Source organism: Amyelois transitella, chromosome 27 (genome assembly GCF_032362555.1).
Source record: "Amyelois transitella isolate CPQ chromosome 27, ilAmyTran1.1, whole genome shotgun sequence".
Lineage (NCBI taxonomy): Eukaryota > Metazoa > Arthropoda > Insecta > Lepidoptera > Pyralidae > Amyelois > Amyelois transitella.
Window position 1 is genome coordinate 2,933,860 of NC_083530.1, and position 27,431 is coordinate 2,961,290.

At 36.6% G+C, this 27,431-nt stretch overlaps 1 protein-coding gene across 2 annotated transcripts in view; it reads left to right on the plus strand.

Annotated features, from left to right (window-relative positions):
• Positions 1-27,431, plus strand: part of LOC106140467 (sperm surface protein Sp17) — a 103,945-nt gene that overhangs the window by 58,847 nt on the left and 17,667 nt on the right. The window contains exon 3 of one of the 2 annotated variants that reach the window (XM_060952006.1): positions 4,832-4,975. In XM_060952006.1, coding sequence (XP_060807989.1) covers positions 4,832-4,975 — 144 coding nt within the window. Of the gene's footprint in view, positions 1-4,831; positions 4,976-6,000; positions 6,095-27,431 lie in introns of those variants that run through there. The other variant, XM_060952007.1, reaches the window with a different exon arrangement.

A 27,431-nucleotide genomic window follows, 5' to 3' on the forward strand; every position in this document is an offset into this window, starting at 1 on the left:
ACGCAATTGCGCTGTAGGTATTTGTTTGATTAAATTTATCTTACAACGAATTTTAATTAGAGCAGAAATTCAAGACACGTTAGATGTAACTTTAGAACTTCAACAAAAGTCCTCTCACGTACTCAGCGAGTGCCGACTAAATAAACAAGTGGCGTAGGAATTAGGAATACTTAAAACTCACTTGAAATCACTGAAATGTAAAATTTTATGCCACAAATATAACTTTGTGGTCGTGCGGTTTTTTGGGAGTTTTATTTCGTGAAAGTTTAAGAAAATAATTGTATGAAATAGAAAAGACTAATCAATTGAAGTTTCAGTTTCAAATCAAGTGATAATATTTTAAAATATTCTAATAGGTACCTCACCTTTTTGTGCGGCAGTAGTTCGCTAAAAGCGTTCGACTAAAAAGCGCGATTCCTACCTCGTTCATTTACCAATGACTTTTCTTTAGCCTAACTTCTATTCATATATACATATGGTCACATCTATACATCTTGCTGGGTAGACAGAGCCAACAGTCTTGAAATGACTGATAGGCCACGTTGCGCTTTTTGGCTTGATGATAGAATTGAGATTCAAATAGTGACAGGTTGCTAGCCCATCGCCTAAAAAAGAATCCCAAGTTTATAAGCCTATCCCTTAGTCACCTTTTACGATATCCATGGGAAATAGAAGGAGTGGTCCTATTCTTCTTTTTTATTGGTGCCGGGAACCGCACGGCAACTTAGGTCTAACTTCTCTACTTAATATAAATGCTCTTTTCTGGGTACCATTATCATGTTCATTAGTTTGATCGCTAACCAATGCTCTAAAAAGGACCAACATACTGATTACTGAATGTGTAGCCATGATCCAATTTGGGTAAAGTTCCCCAAGTTATTTCATGTCATAATGATACAAGATTCAACAAATTAAAATAGTTCTCGAAGTCGCATCTTGTTTAAGAAAACTTTAAAAAATACAAAGTGTCAACCTATAATTTGTAGACCCGTCAAAAAGGTATAATTTATTACAAGCGCCCAATGATTTTTACATTTTATTCAGTATTCAGATCTTTGAACAATAACTTACAATCGGGAAACGTTCATTTGGGGACGGACAGACAGCAAAACAAATGAATTCCCGTCGGGGAGAACCGATCCATTGTAATATAACAATGTGGCTATTTTTACCCGCATTTTAGGGAGAATTCGTTTTACATCACCGCGCCTCTTTTTCAATGTTCGGAATAATTTTCTTGTGTAAGTATTTTTTGCAGGGGTTTCAGAAAATCCGTTCCGGTAAGTTTCTTATCGCGATCGGAATACAAAAATGTGTAACTATTTTTGGATGAATTTATTATAAGCTGGCGTCTCAATTTCAGTATATTTTCGTGACTCTTTTCAACCTACAATTCAAAAGAGCGATGTCATTACTTTAACTGTTTGTATCAGTTGATCTTTCGCCATAAAATTCAATTAAAGGAAATATAAAGTTAATAAACATTTCTTTTGATGGAATAGGCTATTTGACTGTAATAAAAATATACATTTCTTTTATGTCATCAGTCTTTATATTATTTTTTTGGAGCGATTTGTAATAACGCGAGATAAAAATATTGCATTATTTTAACAAAATCCGTCTCCGAAAATTAGGATTTTTTATGCAGCTGTCACGTGACTAAAAACGACCGTGATTAGCTTGTGACGTAAATTACGTATAAACAGACTGGATCGTACCGTTCCTTGGTGTTCGCTATTATTTTTCAAGATTTTATAAGTGTTTTATCGCTCAGGATTGCTCAGATAACATAGGTATTTAATAATGGAAACCAATTTCGAGAAAGCTGACAGTCGAAACCTACCAAAAGTGGACGCAATAATGGTTGGCGTTTTAATTGTTGTATTAGTGCATTGAGGCACTGCACCACATTTATAGGAACTAATTTTAATAATTTTTACACATATGACGTGGCACAAGTTAAATAAAACAAGAGAAAATCAAAACTATTCGAAACACCAACAAGATCTGTATGATATTTATGCGAAATTTACGTCACTTCATGCCATGGCCGCCATATTGCTAAAAGTCGCGTTTTGGCGGCATATTTGAATATTGCATTTTCTTTTTCGATTTTTTAATAAAATGGCTAAAATATCGAAAGAAAATTATTATTTTAGGGCTCCTTATAAACAAATAAATATCCTAAGATAGTTTTTAGAACTTTGTCAAATAGCCTATTGAAGGTATGATGTTTAAAAAATAAAAGGGGGGAAAGAAAATAAATATCCCAAGTTATAATATAAATTATAAGTTATTATTATCAAACGCCATCTAGCTGAACTTAGCTTTTAGTATTTTCGAGACTGTTGGCGCTGTCTGCCCCGTAAGGAATACAGACGTGATTATACACATACATGCATATGTGCACATTAATCACACCTACTTTCTACAAATCGATTCAAACTGTACAACATTCAATTAAGTGTTAGGTGGTACATAAGTGTAAGCTCGGCTTTAATCCTGTTATTATGTTCAAAATGGCGGCTGTTACAAAATGGCGTCGTGTTTGTAACGCTTTGCATAGGAAGCACTTAACATAATTATGAATCGGGATAATGTGGTGAACGCTGCTTTTGCCAAAAATGCACCGTCAAGGTTCTTTGGGAAAAATCTTTCGGAATTTAATTTCTGATCAGTGTATGTATATATATATCTCTTTCCCCGTGGATGTGGTAACAGGCGACTAAGGTAGGCTTATAAACTTGGGATTCTTCTTGTAGGCGACAGGATAGCAACCTGTTACTATTTGAATCTCAATTCTTTCATTTAGCCAAACAGTTGAACGTGGCCTATCAGTCTTTTTAAGGCTGTTGGCTCTGTCTACTAGACTTGATTATACGTATATATCAGTCTATGGTCCTCCCTGGAATAAATGTAAATTTTGAGAGAAATGAGCTTATATGAAAATTTATTGAATGTGGAATATAATAATAATAAGTGCCTACTCGTGCCGTATTTTTAAAATACTTAGTAATCGTATAATATAAGTAATTTTCGAAGCTATAATATTATGTCAATAGTAATTTCAAACAATATACCTACATATATTGAGCCGAGAAAGTTGCAAGCGACACTTGCCTTACATACGAGTACATACAAAATAATATCATATCTACCTATCAATCAAATGTTTGTCTGTCTGTACGGTTCATCTTAACCGCTGGACCGATTTCGTTGAAATTTTATGTGAATATAGTTTTCTGCTGAAATCAAACATGGGATATATTTACTTTTTTGGAAATTAAGAAAACTTAAATGTTTAGTTTCACATCACATCCTAATATAGTCTACAACTAAAAAAATATAATATGTGAAGACAGTTGATTTCTTTTTAATGGTTAAATACATGAAAACTAAAATCATTCCGCTTTCGCGCAGGGGTAATCAGAGACTTCATCCTTCCACTTGCCACGATCCCAGCATAGTTCTTTCACATCATCCACATCCATAACTCTTCATGCAAGCTCGTCAGTTACGGGTAAATTGCTTATACATACACACATCACGTCTATATCCCTTGCGGGGTAAACAGAGCCAACAGTCTTGAAAAGACTGAATTGGCACGTTTAGCTATTTGGCTTAATGATGGAATTGAGATTAAAATAGTGACATGTTGCTAGCCCATCGCCTTCAAAAGAATCCCAAGTTTGTCAGCCTATCCCTTAGTCGCCTTTTACGACATCCATGGGAAAGAGATGAAGTGGTCGTATTCTTTTTTGTATTGGTGCCGGGAACCACACGGCAAGCGAATCACTACATAGTATAAAACAAAGTCGCCCATTTTGTCTGTAGTCCCTTCGTATGCATAAAACTTTAAAACTACGCAACGGATTTTGATGCGGTTTTCACTAATAGAAAGAGTATTTTCTCCGACAGGTTTTTATATATAATTGAAATACATTGAAACTATATTAGCTGAGTTATAGCGATTTATGTCCAAGAAGTCAGAAAAAAAATCTAATTGAAGATTGCATTTGTGCGTGCGCCGCTTATACCGTTGGATACAAGTAAGAACAATGTATAGCAAAAACATTGGTCTTTATTAGTTCTACAAAAAAGTCCGCGATGACATATATCCAGCTTTTTTATTTAAGTCACAAAAACTACTTTTCTGTATTAAAAAAACATTTAATTCGTTGGGTGATGTTTAACTGGTGATATAACCAATAATACATATATCCTTATCAAAATAAGTAAGTTCATCATCACGAGCATTTAATTTAGATTATTTTTGCAGTTTACAGTGTGTTATTTAGACATATAGTTTAGGAGATATCACGATATTAGTATTGCGGCACGGTACGGGCCGGCCGCGGCGGCGGGGGCAGCGACGTTGCAGGCTTAGATTTGAGCGTTGACTGTTTTTCACATGGCCAACTGTATGTCGCTCTTTCAAGAGTAACCTCTCGAGAAAACATGTTTGTATTGTCTAATGACAAAAAAGCTGTGAACGTTGTATATAAAGACATTCTGTAATATAATAATTGTTGTAAAGATAAAATAAAAATGTAAAAAGTAAATAAGTTTAAAATGTAGGTACACAACGTTAATCTTCTAAAAATTTTTTCCAAAAACTGATAGGGGGGGCGATCAAAGAAGAGTCACAGAAACCAAAAAACATTTTAATATTTTAAACGCGGTTAAGGGAAAGAGAAGTTATTGTGAATTGAAAATTAGTATCCAATATGTGTTGGTGCGTTGACTGTATTTGTCGAAGTAGCGGGATACACGCAAACGAAGTTGCGCGGGTCAGCTAGTTGCTTATAAAATGTTTTAATTCTTGTTACAGAGGAGCAAGCGGCCACCAAAATACAAGCGGCGTTCCGAGGGCACAAGACCAGAAAGACAATGAGTATGAAGGCAGCCAACCAGAAGCCCGAGCCGGAGCCGTCCAGGGCTGAGCTGGAGGCGGAGTTCCGCGCCGACGACAAAGGTAACTTTGTTTTCCTTAGTATTTGTATGGAGTACCAAGTTGTTTTTGCGGTTGACAACTTAATGGTGGTTCCTGGCATATTTCCTTGTAAATTAGTCTTTAGGGATAAGCCTTAGCCTTTTTTATTGCTAATATCTAGAATCTTCTAGAAAAAGGGATGACAATTCTAATCCACTTTGGATAAAAGATGGAACTGTCAAGGTAACTTTGTGTTCCTTAGTATTTGTATGAAATACAAAGTTATATTTGCGGTTGAAAAAATTAGGCGTTCTTAAGACCAGAAAGACAATGAGTATGAAGGCAGCCAACCAGAAGCCCGAGCCGGAGCCGTCCAGGGCTGAGCTGGAGGCGGAGTTCCGCGCCGACGATAAAGGTAACTTTGTTTTCCCTAGTATTTGTATGGAGTACCAAGTTGTTTTTGCGGTTGACAACTTAATGGTGGTTCCTGGCATATTTCCTTATATGTTAGTCTTTAGGGATAAGCCTAAGCCTTTTTTATTGCTAATATCTAGAATCTTCTAGAAAAAGGGATGACAATCCTAATCCAGTTTGGATAAAAGATGGAACTGTCAAGTTAACTTTGTTTTTCTTAGTATTTGTATGAAATACAAAGTTATATTTGCGGTTGAAAAAATTAGGCGTTCTTAAGACCAGAAAGACAATGAGTATGAAGGCAGCCAACCAGAAGCCCGAGCCGGAGCCGTCCAGGGCTGAGCTGGAGGCGGAGTTCCGCGCCGACGATAAAGGTAACTTTGTTTTCCTTAGTATTTGTATGGAGTACCAAGTTGTTTTTGCGGTTGTCAACTTCATGGTGTTTCCTGGCATATTTCCTTATATATTAGTCTTTAGGGATAAGCCTAAGCCTTTTTTATTGCTAATATCTAGAATCTTCTAGAAAAAGGGATGACAATCCTAATCCAGTTTGGATAAAAGATGGAACTGTCAAGTTAACTTTGTTTTTCTTAGTATTTGTATGAAATACAAAGTTATATTTGCGGTTGAAAAAATTAGGCGTTCTTAAGACCAGAAAGACAATGAGTATGAAGGCAGCCAACCAGAAGCCCGAGCCGGAGCCGTCCAGGGCTGAGCTGGAGGCGGAGTTCCGCGCCGACGATAAAGGTAACTTTGTTTTCCTTAGTATTTGTATGGAGTACCAAGTTGTTTTTGCGGTTGTCAACTTCATGGTGTTTCCTGGCATATTTCCTTATATATTAGTCTTTAGGGATAAGCCTAAGCCTTTTTTATTGCTAATATCTAGAATCTTCTAGAAAAAGGGATGACAATCCTAATCCAGTTTGGATAAAAGATGGAACTGTCAAGTTAACTTTGTTTTTCTTAGTATTTGTATGAAATACAAAGTTATATTTGCGGTTGTAAAAATTAGGCGTTCTTAAGATCAGAAAGTCAATGAGTATGAAGGCAGCCAACCAGAATCCTGGAATCAGGGCTGAGTTTGAAGCGGAATTTTGCGCTACTGATAAAGATAAGTTTGTTTTTTTTAGTATTTGTATGGAGTACAAAGTCAACATGAAAAAATACGGCAATCAGCAACAATGAATTGTCATTATCCAAATAGGTAGATACCTACGTATTTGAACTTTCAATAACATAACGGAACTGGCAAAGCAAGATTTCATTTTTTATAATTGTAGAATTGTTTGATAGGTGTAATCGGTTCGGGAATTTCACAATTCAAAGCATTTTAAATTAGGGTACTCTAAGTTCATACTAATATTATAAAGCTGAAGAGTTTGTTTGTTTGTTTGAACGCGCTAATCTCAGGAACTACTGGTTCGAATTGAAAAATTCTTTTTGTGTTGAATATGCCATTAATCGAGGAAGGCTTTAGGCTATATAACATCACGCTTCAATAAAGGAAGGCTAAAATAAGGATCAAAGAAATAATGGAGAATGTGAAAAAAAATCGGGGAAAATTATTCATCCTTGAGCGCTTCAATGATACCCAAAATAACTATTCCACGCGGACGAAGTTGCGGGCACAGCTAGTTTCATATAAAAGTTTTTGAGATTTCAACAAGTATGTAACCTAAACAGAAGGAACAAAACTCATAACACTAATAGTAGAATATGAACAATGAAATTTAATAAAAATAAAACAAGTGACGGAGAACTAATCCGTCTCCATTGAATACTATCAGATCACACCGACGGATGATTTTATAGACTAGTCGACGCCAACAAAGCGTTATTACAAAACACAGTTAGAAAAGAAATTGAACTCATAAAATTATAAATAAAAAGAAAATGTTTATTGTGTCAGTTAATCGTGAGGCGTTTTGAATCTTCTACTGACCGTTGGCTTTGTATTCTCCGTAACGCGTTCAGACGTGAAATATATATGTTAATCCAACCATAACTATAAATAAAATAAAATTGTAATTAACAGAAGCAAACAAATTAGAATTTTCGGATCACGATTATAAAATCGAATATGAATCGGACCCCTATATGAGGGTAAAAAAGGGGTCAGGAAGGAGGTCAGCTTTATTACTTTGAATAGTTATGCAAACTCATAATCATAATCTTATTTAAGTTCATATTTCACCGAATTCATAAAATTCTAACTTTTATCCTGAGCTTCTTTTTCCTCCTAGCTTTTAGTCCCAGCATCCTCACCACTCTGGAGAGGAGCTCGGAGTATGTATGCCTTTGAGCATGGACCCTGAATTGGGCGAGTCAGGTTTTTTACCCCAAATTCAGCGTCCCGTACAAAATAATACAGGTTATTCACTAATCTTAAAATTTACCAGGACAAAAAGCACCCTATATTCTTCTCCAAACTCTTAATTATACTCGTATATACGAAAACTTTCAATAAAGTTGATTCAGAAGAAAACGCGTGAAGAACCAACAAACAAAACAAATAAACCTACTTTCACATTTTTAATGTAAGTTGGGATCTTTTTTATAAGAAATCTTTCTTTACCCTCAATGTTTTTTTCCACAGCTGAGATAAAAGCTGTCTCGTGTGAAGTTTCAATAGAGGCTCGTCTCCGCTCATCGGCGCGTGCCTAACAAGCCGGAGCTACCAGCTGAAAGCTCGCTAATATGAACGTTTGTTCGCGTTTTGTTATAAGATAATTATCTTTGAAATATTTGTGAATTTCTCATAAATTTTGCATACAATCTTTATACCGTATGAAGATAACAGAGCCAACAGCCTTGAAAAGATTGAAAGGCCTCGTCCAGTGTATGGCCTAATGACAAAGTTAAGAGACAAGTTGGTAGCTTTAAAACGTTAAATAAAATTTTGAGCCGATTGCCACAGCTATTGATTCGGTCGTAGCATTGTCGTAGCACTGTCGTAGCATTGTCTTAGTGCTGTCGTAGCATTGTCGTAGCACTGTCGTAGCATTGTCTTAGTGCTGTCGTAGCATTGTCGTAGCACTGTCGTAGCATTGTCTTAGTGCTGTCGTAGCATTGTCGTAGCACTGTCGTAGCATTGTCTTAGTGCTGTCGTAGCACTGTCGTAGCATTGTCTTAGTGCTGTCGTAGCATTGTCGTAGCACTGTCGTAGCATTGTCTTAGTGCTGTCGTAGCATTGTCGTAGCACTGTCGTAGCATTGTCTTAGTGCTGTCGTAGCATTGTCGTAGCACTGTCGTAGCATTGTCGTAGCACTGTCGTAGCATTGTCTTAGTGCTGTCGTAGCATTGTCGTAGCACTGTCGTAGCATTGTCTTAGTGCTGTCGTAGCACTGTCTTAGCGCTCTCGTAGCATTGTCTTAGCGCTCTCGTAGCGCTGCCGTAGCACTGTACGTTTTAAGTCTTATAGATACGTACTTAAAAAATTACTTTCTTTGTCTGATACTTTCGATGTCTGAAAATTTTCACGGGCTTGAACCAATGTTCAATGTTCTGTATCCGCCCAGCCAATTTTTACATTGCAATAGAAAAAAGAATAGGACTACTCGATCTCTTTCTCATGGATGTCTGTTTCTGTTGGCTCTGTCTACCCCGCAAGGGGTATAGACGTGATGATATCTATGTATGTATGTAAAAATAAAAAAGCCGTTGCGATAAGGCTTCTTATGTCTCCTATTACGATATCCATGGAAAAGAGAAGGAGTGGTCCTATTCTTTTTTTTTTAACTGGTGCCGGGAAACACACCTTTTTAGTTTTTTTCTAGAAAATTAATAATATATACCGATACCGTTTCTTAAAAATGGTGCGACAGGGTGTTTACAAATTTGGGCCGGCGTGTTGGTGATGCGTGACATCCACCGTCCCGTGAATGTTGACATAAATAAGAACGGGCGGAACCTTGAAGGAAAAAAATAACGGTACACTTGGATGTCTTTCGATGTTTTAATACATACATGGTACATACCATCACGCCTATATCCTATTGGGTTAGTCAAAGACTGTGGATTTCCAATTGCGGTGTTTTGATCAACTAGAAAATTCTTTATTTTTAGTAATGACTAGCTGTGTCCGCGACTTCGTCCGCGTGGAATAGTTAAGTTGGGTATCTTCAATGATGAATAATTCTATCCCTCAAAGATGAATAATTGGCACTGCCTACCCCGTGAGGCTTTATGTAATATAAATACATACATATGATTACGCCTTAATCCCTTGCAAGGTAAACAGAGTCAACAGTCTTGAAAGTCCACATTACTGAATACAATCATCCGTGTCGTTCCCGATACTTAAGAATAGGACCAAACCACATATTTCCCATGGACATCGTTAAAGGCGACTAAGGAAATGGCTAATAAACTTAGTATTCTTATTGTAAGCGATTGGCTAGCAACCTGTCGCTTTTTAAATCTCAATTCCATAAGCCATACAGCCAACAGCTCTGTCTACCCCGCAAGGGCTATAGACATGATTATATGCATGTATGTACGTATACAATCTTTAATTCCCGCAATCTCAACGAACGAATGAATAATATATGTTTGGTTTACACAGCCATACATATTGAAGTGTGCTCGTAAATTTAATATTTAACGTAGTCGCGTTACGTGTTGAAAGAAGAGGAGAGATATTGCTGTCTCTTTTTATATTTCTCTTTGTTTTCGCTGCATTTTTTTATTAGTTGTATTTTGAGTTGTTGGCTTCAAAAGTCAATGTAAAGTACGAGTATTATGGTTCAAATTAACTGATATTCTTTGTGATGAAATACTTATTCAGAATTTTTTGTATAATACTTAATTTAGTTTTACGTAATCATGTTAGTAGTTTTCTTATGTTTTATGCGATTATATCACGCTTTGATCAGGCTACTGAATATCCTAAACTTACGTGAATAATACATTCATAAACATAAACACGTCTTGCGGTGTAGACAGAGATGACAGTCTCGAAAAGACTAATAGGCCACGTTCAGCTTTTTTGCTTATTGATAGAATTGAGATCCCTAAGAGAAGAATCCCAATTTTATGAGCCTATCTCTTAGTCGCTTTTTACGACATCCATCGGAAAGAGATACAGTGGTCCTATTCTTTTTTCTATTGGTACCGGGAACCACACGGCGTGATGATGAATGAAGCCCATATGCATGATCGTGGCAAGTGCAAAGATGTAGACTCTGCCTATCCTTGAACGGGGAGTAAATTTAAGTACCTATAAATGTATGAAAGTTAATCCTTTAGTCGCATCTTAGGTCATCCACTTGAAGGAGAATAGAATAGAATAGAATAGAATAGAATTAGATTTATTTTCAAATTTGTATAAAAGATATCACTTATTGACGTCACATCACTTAAATCTAATTATAACTACTACCGCTTCCAAAGCGCACGTGTAGAAGAAGCGACGACGGAACAAACTACACTACACTGAGATTGCGGGACTGTTATTTTAAAATAAAATATTTTAAAGTTAATAAACCACATTTAGCATGACCCTTTCAGAAATAGTGTCGGTATAGTACCACAACAAATACATGTTAAAGTCATCTCAAAACTGAGTTAACTCCATTATATCTAAATGGAAAACGTTAGAAACCGCAAAAGTGTGACGTCATAATCCTATTATGACCTTTATGGTTGAGATTTTGGTCGCACCACGAAATTGTGGCTTTTCGCAGTTAAATTAAAGAATTTTATGTATACCACTACACTCGTAAAAGTCAATCAAGGGACAAGGTTAATAAATTTGGCATTCTTTGATTTTAAGGCAATCTCAATTGCATACAGCTGGAAGCGGTCATAGCTTTTTTAAAAGACTGTTAACTCTGTGTACCTCGTAAAGGACTAAGATGTGATTTTATTTTGCCCATGCCTCGTTTCCTATGAATTCCCAAAACCAAGTCTAAATTAATTCAATCTTCTTCTTTTTAACATTAATCCCTATTATGTCTCTCTGGCGTTTTTACCATGATCTTGGATTCGATAAGTCATGATCATGGTCAAAGCTGCACTAGTGATATGCATAGTCCCTTAGGTGCCTTTTACGAAATACTTGGAAAAGAGATGGAGTGCCGGGAACCACATATTATATCTTATCAATATGTGTGCCAAACGCGTTTACGCGCGCAAAACGCTTTCTAAATCTAGTATGAAATTCAGATTATGGATTTAATTTTTGCATACATACGTCTCCATGCGGAGTAGACAGAGCCAACAGTCCTGAAAAGACCGATAGGCCATGTTCAACTGTTTGGCATAATGATAGAATTGAGTTTCAAATAGTGACAGGTTGCTATGCAGTCCATCGCCTAAAACAAGAATCCCTTGTTTGTAAGCCTATACCTTAGTCGCCTTTCACGACATCCAATCTTCTTATTCATTACTTTTACATGTTTCTCAAAAAATAACAGCCTTAGATAACTTTAACATTCAACCACCTACACTCTTTTAAATAACAAAATGTTTAAGTAGATATATATAAAAATGAAAGAAGTTTCGCAGATATGAAAAAAGATTGGATAAAATGCTTATTAAAAGTTACAGACTCCAGTCGGAACGGTTCTCATAATCGTTATTTAATTAGCTGTCTCAAAGTTCCAGGTCACTTTAAGCTCAGTTACATAAATGATACTTTTGATAAATTTTTCTTGGAAATTCTGCTTAAAATCGCTTTACTAATTAATACTGTAGAGGGGCTAAAATACTATGGGAATTCACGGAAATGCTTAATTAGGGTACGCAAACAAAATTGAATTACGAGAATTCAAACATTATGTTTTTGAAGGTTGAAAATATGCCATGATAAATGTGTATTATTTATTGTACACAGATTTCCGTTCTTAGTTGTTTTTCTTCGTGAATTGAACATATTCTTAGAATGTTTGTTAGTTTTATTGTCAATGTCGATATTATGTAAGCAAAAACCCAATAATTTTATTGAAACTACGCTATTTAAATCACCAATCTCTTGCCTTGCTGTATAACTGACAGAAAAAAAACTACAGCTTACATCTGAACCAATTAAATAAATAATTGTAGTGCGCGTAGGGAGTTAATAATCGCCTTAGTTGACTTTTACGACATTCACATACATACATACATAAATATGGTCACGTCTATATCCCTTGCGGGGTAGACAGAGCCAACTGACTTGAATAGACTGAATAGCCACGTTCAGCTATTTGGCTTAATGATAGAATTGAGATTCTAATAGTGACAGGTTGCTAGCCATCGCCTAAAAAAGAATCCCAAGTTTATAAGGCTATCCCTTAGTCGCCTTTTACGACATCCATGGGAAAGAGATGGAGTGGTCCTATTCTTTTTTGTATTAGTGCCGAGAACCACACGGCACGACATTCACGTAAAAGAAATACAGTGTTCCTATTGGAAAATGGCGGAATCTTTTCTCACAGCTTGTATCGTATCAATAGATATTTCTAAATATGAGTAAACAAGTCTTTGCAATACATTGTAAGACGATTCTCAAGCGGATCTTGAGTGCGACTCAGCTGACAAACCACAACGAGCTCAGCCTCCGACTTAGTTTGATGTCGTGTTTGAAGGATAATCTCCTTACACGACCGTTGTGAAAAGAGATTTGTTTCTAAATACTTTATTGTATATAACATATTTATTGTAGTATATAGGTATACATACATACATACATAAAATCACGCCTCTTTCCCGGAGGGGTAGGCAGAGACTACCTCTTTCCACTTGCCACGATCTCTGCATACTTCCTTCGCTTCATCCACATTCATAACTCTCTTCATGCAAGCTTGGCGGTTTCGGGTACTTTTGACCTAACCTTTTATCAGGACGTCCTTAATTTCATCAAGATACGTTCGTCTAGGTCTTCCCACTCCACTTTATAGGTATATATAAATAAAAAATGCACAATAGCGGACTTATCCTTATGAGGGATTTATCTTTCCCCAGTCAACAGCTGAACGCGGTCTATTGGTCCTTTCGAGACTATTGGCTCTGTCTACTCCGCAAGGGATATAGACGTGATTATACGAGTGTGTATGTACGTGGCATTTGTATAAAGAAATTTTATTTTGTTTATATGTATGGACCGAATAGTATAAACCATTAAAATCACTTCGAGTTCCAATCATTAGTCACCTGTCCAGAACACTTATATCTGTAAGCAAGCGTGAAATAGTATGTAAGTGGCTGAAAACATATATATAATATCACATTTCCGTATCCTTCAGACTGAGTGTCGCCCCACAAATAAGAGGCCAGTCATTGTGTCTTCCCTTGCTTACAAATTAAAGAAAAAACAGAATTGACATACATACATACATATGCGGGGTAGACAGAGCCAACAGTCTTGAAAAGACTGAATGGCCACGTTCAGCTATTTGGCTTAATGATAGAATTGAGATTCAAATAGTGACAGGTTGCTAACCCATCGCCTAAAAAAGAATCCTAATCATTGAGCAAAATAGCAGAACGTGGCCCATCAGTCTTTTCAAGACTGTTGGCTCTGTCTACCCCACAAGGGATATAGACGTGACCATATGTATGTATGTATGATGTGTTGTATGTATAGGCAGAAGGAAGTTAAGTCATACTCCTTGTCAGCGTTCGTGAATAGAGTGCAGGTGTAAAAATATGGTCTTTCTGTAATTTTATTATTTTGAATCTATCTTGGCAGCGGCTCAACATAGCAACTTGATACATGAAATAGTATAAGAGATAGCAACTTTTTTAGAAAGCTATTAGACAAAATTTGGAGAAATATTTACTTTTCATGGGTTTATTCATAAATATAAATAGTGTAATCTCTATGTTAAGTTCTTAAAGTGACAAATTTCTTTAGTTACATCAATAGATTTTATTTTTATTCGTTAACAACAATATGACTAATTGATAATATTTGTATGAATCCTAGTTCATTCTAAGGGTTTTTCTTTTATGCTACTGGCTCTGAATATCCCGTAAGTGATGAAAACGTTATATTTATTTATTGTACAGGAGATTCAAATTCAAATTATTCATTAAAACAACGTCAACTTCAAAATAAAACTAAGTATTAGAAATTTGGATGAAAAAATGCATTATCGAATGAATTATAAATTTCCCTCACTACAGCTGGACGTGATAATGTACATATGTGTATGAAATTTTAAAGATAAAATTTGTCCACTAGCTCTCTGTCTAAACAGAATAGTTTCCGCTTAAATGTCCAAAGCCTTCCTCATCTTACAAACTCAATGTAACTTCGAGACATAAATATTGTTAGTTTGCTGCGGGTATGTCGTAACTTTCGTACTCATTTGTATAAATTGGGTTTCTAAGGGACTATTCAGACCAGTGGGGCGTTCCATGAAGTTGGACATGACATATATTCGCCACCGTGGCCTTGGGTCAAAACCTTACCACAGGCAAGTCTAGTAAGGGATAAAATGTATTATGTGTGTATTTATTGTTAATCCGTGTAGTCACAACAGCCAGTCACGCGACGCTTTCAGCCAATAACAGCGAAGAGTATAAATCGCGCAAGCAAAGATTGCTTTCACGAATTGGAACATACATATATACAACCACCGTCACAACATCGTTGTCGTCACAAGATCTTCCCTTTGTGGCGGTCGAGCCAAATTCCTCACTCTCGCTACACTACCAATATTGAAATTTAAAATAGCGTAAACCAACACACGTCATTTCATTTCCTACTCGATGTGAGTTAACGGATACGACTCACGTATAATCGATACATCGTATGTCAAACGTCGATGCACGGATGTTGGTGACACAGCCTTTGATAAATACGCGACGATTCTAGAAATGACAATTTTGATTGGGCTAAACAAATTGTTTATATAGTACGTTTTTTTTTATAATAATCTGAATGCGTTTGTCATCAATATGCCTGATGGTATCCAAAATGATAGAGCCAAGTCTTGAAAAGACTGAAAGACCACGTTCAGCTGTATTAAGACTTTACGATGGTATTAAGATTGAAATATTGACAGGTTGCTAGCTCATTATCGTCTACAAGAGGAATCGTCTACAGGAGGAAAAAATAGTCGCCTCTTAATACATTCATGGGAAAGATATGAAAGTGGTTCTATTCCAAAATGCCTTAAAACCACTGGGCAATTTTATTCAATGTTATCTACATTTATATTTTAATCCGATCGAGATAAACATTTGTGTTACCAGATAATCTGGGGATTTGGGTTATTTTTAACCGGGTTCTCGCCAGGGGGCGCCACTAAATTCCAACAGCCCGCTTCTGCAAAACGATTTGTTTTATAGACTGCTAACAGCGCTGGGATTACCCCTGAGGTAAAGTAATTACATCGGCCTTTCTAAAGTTGAAATGAATTTTCTCACTATTTTCAACGCTATGTACTTCCACAGACTCTTAATTATGTAGTACCTACGTGATATTTTTAAGAAGATAAATTCAGTAGATAATCCGTGAAGGGGTAACAAACAAACATACAACTTAACTTATGAATTTAAAATATTAATTATATAAGTCTTTGTTGGAATTTGGTTATATGTGACGCAATGCCTGTGCCGCAGCGGTAGGGCGCTGGTCTATGACAATAGGTCTTGGGTTCTTATCCCGGCTAGGGTATGATATTCTTCATATTATTGTGGCGCAGCGGTAGTGCATTGGTCTGTGACAATAGGTCTTGGGTTCTTATCCCGGCTAGGGTATGATATTCTTCATATTATTATATATAAAGTATCATTGATTTGGTTACTTAAAACATAAGTCTCGAACCTATATATGTTTATATATCAATTTATGTTACGGAAATTGGCAAATCTAAAATACTAACATGTGATCCAATACGCGTTTTCTGGACAAAAAAGGTGTAGAAAATCCACTCGAAAGAGGTGTGGTCCCATTTTAAAATGTTAGGTACACAGGAAGGGCTCTGTATAATCCGTTATGTATAAAACGTGACCCCACATACGTAACACAAAAGGTAACAGCCGTATTACGTTACTGTGATCATGACTCGGGATATTTTGTGAGCGTCTAGGGAGTGGGTCGAAGTAATAAGGGACTTGAAAAATTGCTTGTTAACTTGTAAGACATAGCATCACAAGGTAAGTTCACACTGAGACTCAAAATATAAATTCATCTTCTTCTTTCCGGTTATCCCGGTTACATCCTCTGGAGAGGAGCCTAGGGTGCGCCATTTGACAATGGTCCTGAGTTTAGCAAATAAAGTTTTTAGACGAAGCAACTCCGCAAAATTTGCAGGGGAACCTAAGTCATATTGAACCATGGCAAAAGTTTCACTATATGAATCGTGTTGAATGTTTTCACTCACTTAGTCACCTTTTACGACATCCATAGAATAGAGATGGAGTGGTTCTATTTAAATTACTACTACACAAATAGATGGTTTAACGATAGAATTGAGATTTAAATAATGACAGCTTGCTAGCCCATCGCCTAAAAGAAGAATTACTATTCCGTCTATTCTATCTTCCATTTAAATGAGTATTTTCGTTTCTGCTGGCTTTGTCATCTCCGTTAGGGATAAAGACGTGATATTTGTATGTATGTAACTCACCCTGCTCAATGATATATTATACATTCTTCGCACGTTGTATTAATCAAACCCTTGTCTAAAGACGACATCCGGTTTTATTGATTTTGCATCGAATATGGGAATCGAGAGTTCGTTTTCCTTTTTCTACCTCCTTACGGATAAGGGATAAAATTGATTTCTTTTTTGCAATTCACCTTTTTACACGCCGTAAACGACGACTAGGGATTAAGAAAATAAGTATGTATCTTGTACATGTATCTTGTACAATTATCTAGTACATTTTATTGGAACTAGTATCTCGTACTAATTTCTAGTACAAACATCGGTTACAAGTATACCTATGGTACAAGTATCTAGTACAAATATCTGTGGTACAAATATTTAGTACAAGTCTCTTGTGTAACTACCTGGTACAAGTAGCTAGTCCGATAGGGAAAAGAAATGAAGACCGTACCAGTTATTTTAATGTGTTAATTTAGGGCATGACATGTAAACCTGTAACTGCATTTTGACCGACCAAAAAAGGATGTTGGATTTTCTTAAAACCGAAGTATCAGATATTTGTTCGTTAACTATAAAACGACGTATCTGTAAGCCACGAACGTACACGTAGGTACCTATAAGCCTCCAGAGATTGACTGATACCGGCAAATGATAAAATCTAACATTAATATGGATGATAAATGGTGACATGTTACATAAGGATACCATTAGCAAACCATATTATCTCTCTCACACTTATAGAAGATTTTTGGATATGAGTGAGACGGCAAAATATAGTAATTACTTTGTTAATGCACGGTATATTCTTGATACGATCTTAAGCATTCGTTATCAGAACTTCGTTTGCGTTGTCGTTGTCTAAAAGCTTGTACATACAGCCACGTCTATATCCCTTGCAGGGTAGACAGAGCCAATAGTCGTTTTAACACTGATAGGCCACGTTTAGCTGTTTGTCTTAATGATAGAATTAATATTGAAATATAGGTTGCTAGCCCATCGCCTTAAAAAAGAATCGCAAGTTTATAAGCCTATCCCTTAGTCGCCTTTCACGACATCCATGGGAAAAAGATGGAGTGGTCCTATTCTTTTTTGTATTGGTGCCGGGAACCACACCGCACTCTCTAAAGCTTGTAACCAAGTAAATAAGGTAGTTCCCATAAAGGTTCCAATCTTTTGAAGTAAAGAACTCTAAAAACTATTCTTTTACTATCTCATTCTATTCTCATTCTATAAATAGAGTACTGTAGTACTCTATTTAATGATATCGTTGCAGACTCGAATTTTCCAGCTAAATGCCTTTTGTTATTCCAAAACCAGATTCTATTGAAGCGAACTATGCTGAACTAACAAAGTCGTTCGTAACTAACTTAGGTATCGCGATTATTTTTAGTTAAGTATATGTTTTTAGTTACCTAAGTATTTGTGCCGTGTGGTTCCCGGCATTAACAAAAAACAGAATAGGACCACTCCATCTCTCTCCCATGGATATCGTAAAAGGCGGCTAAGGGAAAGACTTATATAGGTACTTGGAATTCTTCGTTTAGGCGATAGGCTAGCAACCTGTCAGTATTTGAATCTCATTTCTATCATTAAGCCACCAGCTTAACGTGGCCTCAGCTTTTGAGGCCTTCTGGCTTTTGGAGACAATTGGCTCTGTTTGTCCCGAAAGGGATATGGACGTGATTATATATGAAGTTATGTTATATAGTTTTTCATGCTGGCTCGCTACCAGATAGCAAAGAAAAAGTGTGAGTCTCTTCCCTTTCAGATTCTAAAAGTCAAGGGCTAATGAACCTATTCCCTTTTGACCTTCTTGATCTAGTACTAGGTGCTTATTCCTTTAATCCTCATTTACGACAGGTAAGAGAAGTAATAAATGGTCCTGTAATAAACAAGTACCGCACAGATGATATGACAATGATTTGAAATCTAATTCTCGAAAATACTCCGTCTAAACCTTAGTTAAAATGTTTGTTTAACTTCAAATTATTTGGCTATTAATAGAGCATTTCCAATAGGATTATACAAACTGAAGGGCCTGTCAGTAACTTATAACGTTGTTGAAATTAATTTCAAGACTACTTGACATTTTGATGGACATTTATTTGTTAAGTTTGAGAGTATAACCACTCCATATCTTTCCCATGGATATCGTAAAAGGCGATTGAGGGATGGGCTTATAAACTTGGGATTCCCCTTGTAGGCGATGGGCTAGCAACCTGTCACTGTTTGTATCTCAATTCCATTATAAGGCTATACAGCTGAACGTGGCCATTCAGTCTTATCAAGACTATTGGCTCTGTCTACCCCGTAAGGGGTACTACATGACTATATGTATGAACGTAGGATTATTTCGATTAACGCGAACGGAACCGCGGGTAAAATCTAGTGTAAGAATAAATAACTGTGCCCTTTTATTTCGTGGAAAAGAATTTATTATCAAAGAGCGTGTACGCTAATGTACATTTACTTAAATAAAGAATTTCTTTTGTTGCAGGTAACGTTACTTAACAAAATGGCGTCTTTGTACGTGACATGGCTAAGTATCAACCTGAGAGTGATTTCTATAAAGAAGGTTCAGATTAAAAATATTGACCCGCCGTAAAACTGAAAATGTAATATACATACATACATACATATGGTCACGTCTATATCCCTTGTGGGGTAGACAGAGCCAACAGTCTTGAAAAGACTGATCGGCCACGTTTAGCTATTACACTTAATGATAGAATTGAGATTCAAAAAGTGACAGGTTGCTAGCCCATCGCCTAAAACAAAGATCCCAAGTTTGTAACCCTATCCCTTAGTCGCCTTTTACGACATCCATGGGAAAGAGATGGAGTGGTTCTATTCTTTTTTGTATTGGTGCCGGGAACCACACGGCACAATTGAAATATAATATTCTTTATTCGCTCAAATGTCAAGTGCAATTAATTTAGAACTTATTATTTTCAGAAGTTGTAAGGCCCCTGTGTTCTCCGCCTGTCATTTGTTTCAGTTGCGTTTTTGTTAATGTCCTGGGTTGGCATAATACCTCTAAAGTCTTAAGTAAAGGAAACTACAGTAGGTTCAGGTCAGCATATAGTCTATAGCCTTATAAAGCGTGGCCCACAAATCTGTAACCATGACGAGTAGGTACTTAACCTAGCTAACCACCCTTTTAATAATATATCAAAATTAATTATTATTCTATAGGATATTATATTCTACAGAAAAAAATAATCAATCAAGTTTATCATCTTACCGATTCATCGAGTTCTTTCGACTCGAATCTCCAATTGTGAACGCCACTCGATGTCGACCCGATGGGAATCGATTTCACTCGCGATTAGTTACCAATCCGTCTGGATTTCACCGCATTTCGGGATTAGAAAAATAGGTTTGTCCCAATTGGTTTTACGTGCGTCTAAAAATATTTTTTTAGCACAATGCGAAATCTTATCAAATACAATTAAAAAAAAATTTGAGAAATTGTGATTTCTTTCGTCACGTCACGTAACTTTTTTATCCCTTACAAGATAAATAATGCCAATAGACACAAGACTCGAGTGTCACGCGAGAATTAAGAGTCAATGATTGTAAAAAATACCACACACATGCAACTATTGTACTAATTTTACTGTATACTCGTTCCCTGTGGTTCCCGGCACCAATACAAAAAAGAATAGGACCACTCCATCTCTTTCCCATGGATGTCGTAAAAGGCGACTAAGGGATAGGCTTGTAAACTTGGGATTCTTCTTTTAGGCGATGGGCCAGCAACCTGTCACTATTTGAATCTCAATTCTATCATTAAGCCAAATAGTTGAACGTGGCCATTTAGTCTTCAAGACTGTCTGTCTACCCCGCATAGGATATAGACGTGACCATATGTATGTATGTATGTACTCGTTCCCTATATAAATACATAAAATCACACGAATTTACGAAAGGTCTTCCTACCTCTGACTACATCATTCCACTTGCCATGATTCCTGCATACTTATTTTGGTTCATCCAATACACTTTTGTCAGGACGTTCCATATTGGCTATTTGATACTAGAATAAAGGTCCATTAATGTCTTGTCTCTGTCCCGCTGGTCGGAATTAGTGAAACAAACAACATGACTTACTACAGCCACTGCCCTCAGAAATGCCGAAGACGGAATAGCTTAGAAACAGCTGGTTAACGAATCCATCAAAGCGTTTCAGGACTGACACGCCCTTCAGTTATGAAGAATACTATGAAGAAGAGAGAATGTCTTGAAATGTTTTTTAATCAACAAATACATTTGCATCATAAAGTATATATACATACATACATACATAAAATCACTCCTCTTTCCCGGAGGGGTAGGCAGAGACTACCTCTTTCCACTTGCCACGATCTCTGCATACTTCCTTCGCTAATCAATTAAATTAATATTAATCATAAAGTATGGTTAATATTAGGATATTATTAATTTCAATCCTCTTTTTCATCTAATGGTTATAAATTATTTTATTTTAATTATTTTTCAACAAATGAGGCATTTTTTTGAGACTTTACGTTCATGTTGGCATCACCTTCTAAACTTTTACTTAATAAAACAAACGTTATATTTAGGGTTATTGTAGAATGATCTCGTAAACAATACGGATGCCGTATATGGAGCAAACAACATACATATATCTTTTTAAATATTCATCCAAGTTCTACCGTTTCACCTAAAAGGTGTGCCCGAAGTATCCAAGTTTTGTATACTTTTTAGAGCTTCGTATTTGTGATAGAAATATTAAACCAACATTCTTTCATTCATTCTTTCGGAGTAGACAGAGCCAACAGCCTTGAAAGACTGTCAGGCCACGTTCAGCTTTATGGCTGAATGGTGACTTTACCCTGGGATGACTTTAACTTGAGATTCTTCTTTTAGGCAATGGGCTAGCAACCTGTCACTATTTTAATCTGAATTCCATCATTTAGCCATACAACTGAACGTGGCCTCTCAGTATTTTCAAGACTGTTGGCTCTGTCACCCCTCAAAGGATATAGACGTGAATATATGTATATGTATATGTTCTTTCACTTCATCAACATTCAGTAAACATTTGGAGTGGTCATATTCCAGTGTGCCGGGAACCACACGGCAGAAATGGCGGCATGAAAGAATTAAGCAGGTATCTGTGTAGATGTAGTCTCTTATCCCTCCAAGATAGACGCGTGAATATATGTAGGAAAATATACTAATATTCGTGAATCTACCGCATTTTCTCAGCAGTTCAGGCAGGCAAATAAACTTCGGGAGCTTTTATTGGCAAAGTTCTGACGTTATAAACTTTATGGCCATTGGCTTTCACTGCAGTTCCCTTTGGAATGTAGAGGAAAATGAGCTTTATATTTCTGCATTTACTTAGAAGCCGGCTGTTTGAAATATTTTACATGCGGTACACGTATAGCATGCGCCATTGGTCGATTGGAAAGAGGTGTCTGACTCAGAAAAGCCCCTTCGAAAGCCTATAAGCTTTTGGTTCTTCGCCCTGGGCCCTTATTTACATCTCACGTCTCTATTCCTTGCGGGATAGAGAGAGCCAACAGTCTTGAAAGTCTGACAGGCCACGTTCAGCTGTATGGCCTAATGTTAGAATTGAGATTAAAATAGTCACAGGTTGCTACCCCATCGCCTATAAGAAGAATCCCAAGAATCAAGTGCCGTGTGGTTCCCATCACCAATAAAAAAAACTATAGGCCCACTCCATCTCTTACCCATGGATGTTGTAAAAGGCGACTAAGGGATTGGCTTACAAATTTAGTATTCTTTTTTAGGCGATTGGCTAGCAACCTGTCACTATTTGAATCTCAATTCTATCATTGAGCCAAACAGCTGAACGTGGCCATTCAGTCTTTCCAAGACTGTTGGGCTCTGTCTACCCCGCAAGGGATATAGACGTGACCATGTGAATGTATGTATGTGGAATCACTTTAAGGTAACTCCATAGTGCATCGATCGCACCTCTAACCTTGGCCTAAACTACCGTGCCCACCTTCCGCCACCGTGGCCTTGGGTCAAAAATAAAGATATACATACATACGTACTATGGTCACGTCTATATCCCTTGCGGGGTAGACAGAGCCAACAGTCTTGGAAATACTGAATGGCCACGTTCAGCTATTTGGCTTAATGATAGAATTGAGATTGAAATAGTGACATGTTGCTAGCCCATCGCCTAAAAAAGAATCCCAAGTTTGTAAACCTATCCCTTAGTCGCCTTTTACGGCATCCATGGGAAAGAGATGGTGTGGTTCTATTCATTTTTCGTATTGGAGCCGGAAATCACACGGCAATAAAGATATATTTACTGATTACATGGAATTGGCAGTAATACCTGGGGTTGAGTGGAATTAGGATTGATTGTTGTGCTATTTTAGGATTTCGCGAGTTTTAAGACGATTTTCACTCTCATTGTAGCGTATTCTTAAATTTTAGCTGTTGGTTTTAAATTTCGACGTAATTTAGTTGCTGACTATGTTAAATGTGCCGTGTGATTCTCGGCACTAATAAATCAAGAATAGGACCACTCCATCTTGTTCCCGTGGATGTAGTAAAGCGACTAAGGGAAAGGCTTATACACTTGGTATTCTTAATTTAGGCGATGGGCTAGCAACCTGTCATTTTTTGAAACTCAATTATATCATTAAACCAAACAGCTGTACGTGGCCTATCAGTCTTTTAAAGACTGTTGACTCTGTCTACCCCGTAAGGGATATAGACGTGATTATATATATGTATGACTAGGTAAAAGAAAGTTATATTGTTATTATAAAAAAAATACAGAATGTTAACTGTCATTTGTCTGCTTGTAAACAGACAACTAAGGGAGCTTTTCTACGTGTTTCGTGTGTTTTTAAGTGTAGAAATTTTCGCGCACTTACAATAAATAAATATGCATTTACCACAATAAAAAGTTCAGCTGAAGGTGGCTCTTCAGCCCTTTTCAGATTATTGGCTCTGTCTACCCCGATAATATGATAGAAAAAGTATAGTAGATAAATAATGTTATAGAATATGATCTACTCGTATACTAGTATTATAAAGCTGAAGAGTTTGTTTGTTTGTTTGAACGCGCTTTTCTTAGGAACTACGGGTTCGAATTGAAAAATTATTTTTGTGTTGAATAAACCATTTATCGAGGAAGCTTTAGGCTATATTACATCACGCTGAAACTATTAGGAGCGAAGAAATAATGAAAAATGTAAAAAAACGGGGAAAGTTATTCATCCTTGAGGGCTTCAATGATGCCCAAAATAACTATTCCACGCGGACGGAGTCCCGGGCACAGCTAGTATTTAATTTTTTTTTGTATTGTTAATCGATTTTGTTAAGTGGGGAAGTTCCTCAGTTCGCCCGTACATAAGCCATTTTTTTTGTTAATTCACATTACACTGTTAAATAAGATATAAGTAAAGAAAAATCTTCTCGAAGATAGTGAAAATCTTATTTTTACATTTCGTAAGCTCCCCGCGGCAGGAGCTCATTATGTGATGTCATCTACCGAGCTTTCAGTGTAAAGCAAGCTTTCACATAATTTCCGCTCACACAAAAGTTGTTCCTAACTCAAGAAAGTTTTTAATGGAAAATATTATAAGTAAATAAATTGTCTTAAAACTGCTACCGGACAAAGTAAAAGTCTGAGAGAATACCTCAGGCCCCGAAGCGTAGTGATGCAGCGTAAATGTCTGATAGCGGACCCAAGGACCCGAAGTGTAAAGGCTGAGGGGAAGTATCTGAAAGCAGACCCAAGGCTCGGAAGCATATTGGCAGATGAGAATGAGAAAGCGAACCCCAGGGTCTGAAGCGTAGTAATGGACTGGAAATATCTGAAATCGTACCGGATTTGAAAATGAAAACTAAATTGGGTGGTTGTTGATTCAAAGTAGTTTACACTTAATGCTTTTTGGACTTGGAGCCTTTTTGAGTAAGAATAATATAATATAGCTATAACAAGATCGAACCCAGTACCCTAGGGCCAATGGCATATATATAACTCCTACGCCATCATGTCCTGTTAATGGATAAATAATGATTTAAAAATAGACATGTCATTTGATTTCGCTTTCAACAAACATACTGCATATTTTATAACACCCACAAAATGTACATACATTGAAAAGTCATTATCATTAAATAGAAGTTAAGTATAGAAGTCCGTAGGGAAGGTGATTACGAGTGACTGGATTATATTGATTGATTGATATTAACGTCATTATTATGTTTAAAAATGTGTTTGGCTTCCTGGCACCAGTAAATCTCGTAAAAGGTGATTATGGGATAGGCTTACAAACTTGGGATTCTTCTTTAAGGCGATGTGCTGGAAACTAATCACTATTTGAATCTTAATTCTATCATGGCCTATCTATCGTGGCCTATCAGTCTTTTCAAGACTGTTTTAGGTCTGTCTACCCCGCAAGAGATAGACGGGATTATATGTATGTATGTCAAAATGTGTTTAATATTTTTAGCCTATTTACGGGGATATACAAAATCAATAACATAGTAACATACTCGTATAAGATAGTGAGAATCTCGTGTCTGTACAATATCTAAATATTTTTCCAAAAAACTGATAGGGTCGATCGAGACGTGTAACAGATACCAAAAAAATAATTTTTGGAATACGTGTCTGTCTGTCAGAAAAGCAGCTATTCTGCTTCTTAATGCTAAAGTCAGTGAAGATCGACATCACCATTCATCACAGCAATGTTATATATATACAACTATTATAAAAAAAATCTGACAATTAATAAGATTTGAAATAAAAAAAAATTTCCTAATTTCATATTTCAAAATGTCCAGCCTTCCACGGAAATGATTTAAGCCACCACTCATGTTTGGGTCGCACCGTGATAAATATGAGGGTATATTTTAAAGTCAGCCATTTTTTGTTCATTGCTCATTTGATTTGGGCAAAAATATTAGCAAGAAACGCTTATTTAAGCAGAATGATTAAAAGCTTTTTATATCGTAATTAGCTGCGCCCCGGAACTTGGCTCCCGTGGAAAAATCGGTATAAAAATACCCTATATGTAATTACATAAATACAAACACATGATCACGTCTATATCCCTTGCGGGGTATACAGAGCCAACAGTCTTGAAAAGACTAGAAGGTCATTAGCCCATCGGCTACATGCAATATCTCAAGTTTTATCCTCATACAATTATATTAATCAGACCTTACATTTCATGGGAAAATATTCGCAAAGTGTATTCATAATAATAATAATTCAAACTAGGATATAAGTAGGGAAGAATAAGTAAAACAGGTAGTCTCTGCCTACCCCTCCGGGAAAGAGGCGTGATTTTATGTATGTATTAAGAATAAGTAAGATTGATTATACGTTCCACGCCTTACTTCCGAGGAGTTGCATGCGTTATAGTTAAGGGATTAAGAGTTTTACGACCTTACATTTTGCTTATATCTTTTTTTTTGCTATACATACGTACATATGGTCACGTCTATATCCCTTGCGGCGTAGACAGAGCCAACAGTCTTGAAAAGCCTGAATGGCCACGTTCAGCTATTTGGCTTAATCATAGAATTGAGATTCAAATAGTGACAGGTTGCTAGCCCATCACCTAAAAAAGAATCCCAAGTTTGTAAGCCTATCCCTTAGTCGCCTTTTATGACATCCACGGGAAAGAAATGGAGTGGTCCTATTATTTTTTTTCATTGGTGCCGAGAACCACACGGCACTTCTTTTTATTTGCTGTTCCTAATATACCAGAAAAAGTCCCCGACTCTGATCGCGTGTAAAACGAGTATATTCCGGTTCCATATCCCATATCCCGGTTATTCCAGTTCTTGTGAAAATTTCGGGGAATCCTCTCTTAGAGCGGCCTTGGACTACATATGGAACTTACGTGCCAAATTTCAAATCCTTAGGCCTAGTAGTGATTTGGGCTGTGCGTTGACATGTCAGTCAGTCAATTAGTCACATTTCTCTTTTATATTAGACTAGAGGCCGCCCGCGACTTCGTCCACGTGGAGACCCAATCATAACGTAACAATACCGCGGGAACTCCGGGATAAAGAAGCCTAAATGTTATTCTGGGCCTTCAGCTATCTACATACCAAATTTCATCGTAATCGGTTCAGTAGATTTTGCGTGAAAGAGTAACTTACATCCATACTGACATCCTGACATACTCACATACATTCCCATTTAAAATATTAGTACTACTTACTATAAACCGCCTGCGTGAAAAGTACTCCTGGACTATGGCCTGAAATGCGTGTGACTAGATTAAGTATCGTAGATTAATGGCTGCTGATGTTTGAAATAAAGAAATAAATAATAAATCATCTTTTTCCAGACCCTCAATTATATATTATGCGAAATGTGAAGAATATTGGTTTAGTAGTAAACGCGTGAAGAAACAACAAACAAAGAAACTTACTTTCGCACTTATTTTATTAGGATGAAATAGTAGTGATGTTCGTAAAAAAATTTTATTTGCTATTTACTTTACTAAGAAACTAAAATGGGCTAAAATAAGAATAATGGAGAAATATAAAGGAACAGG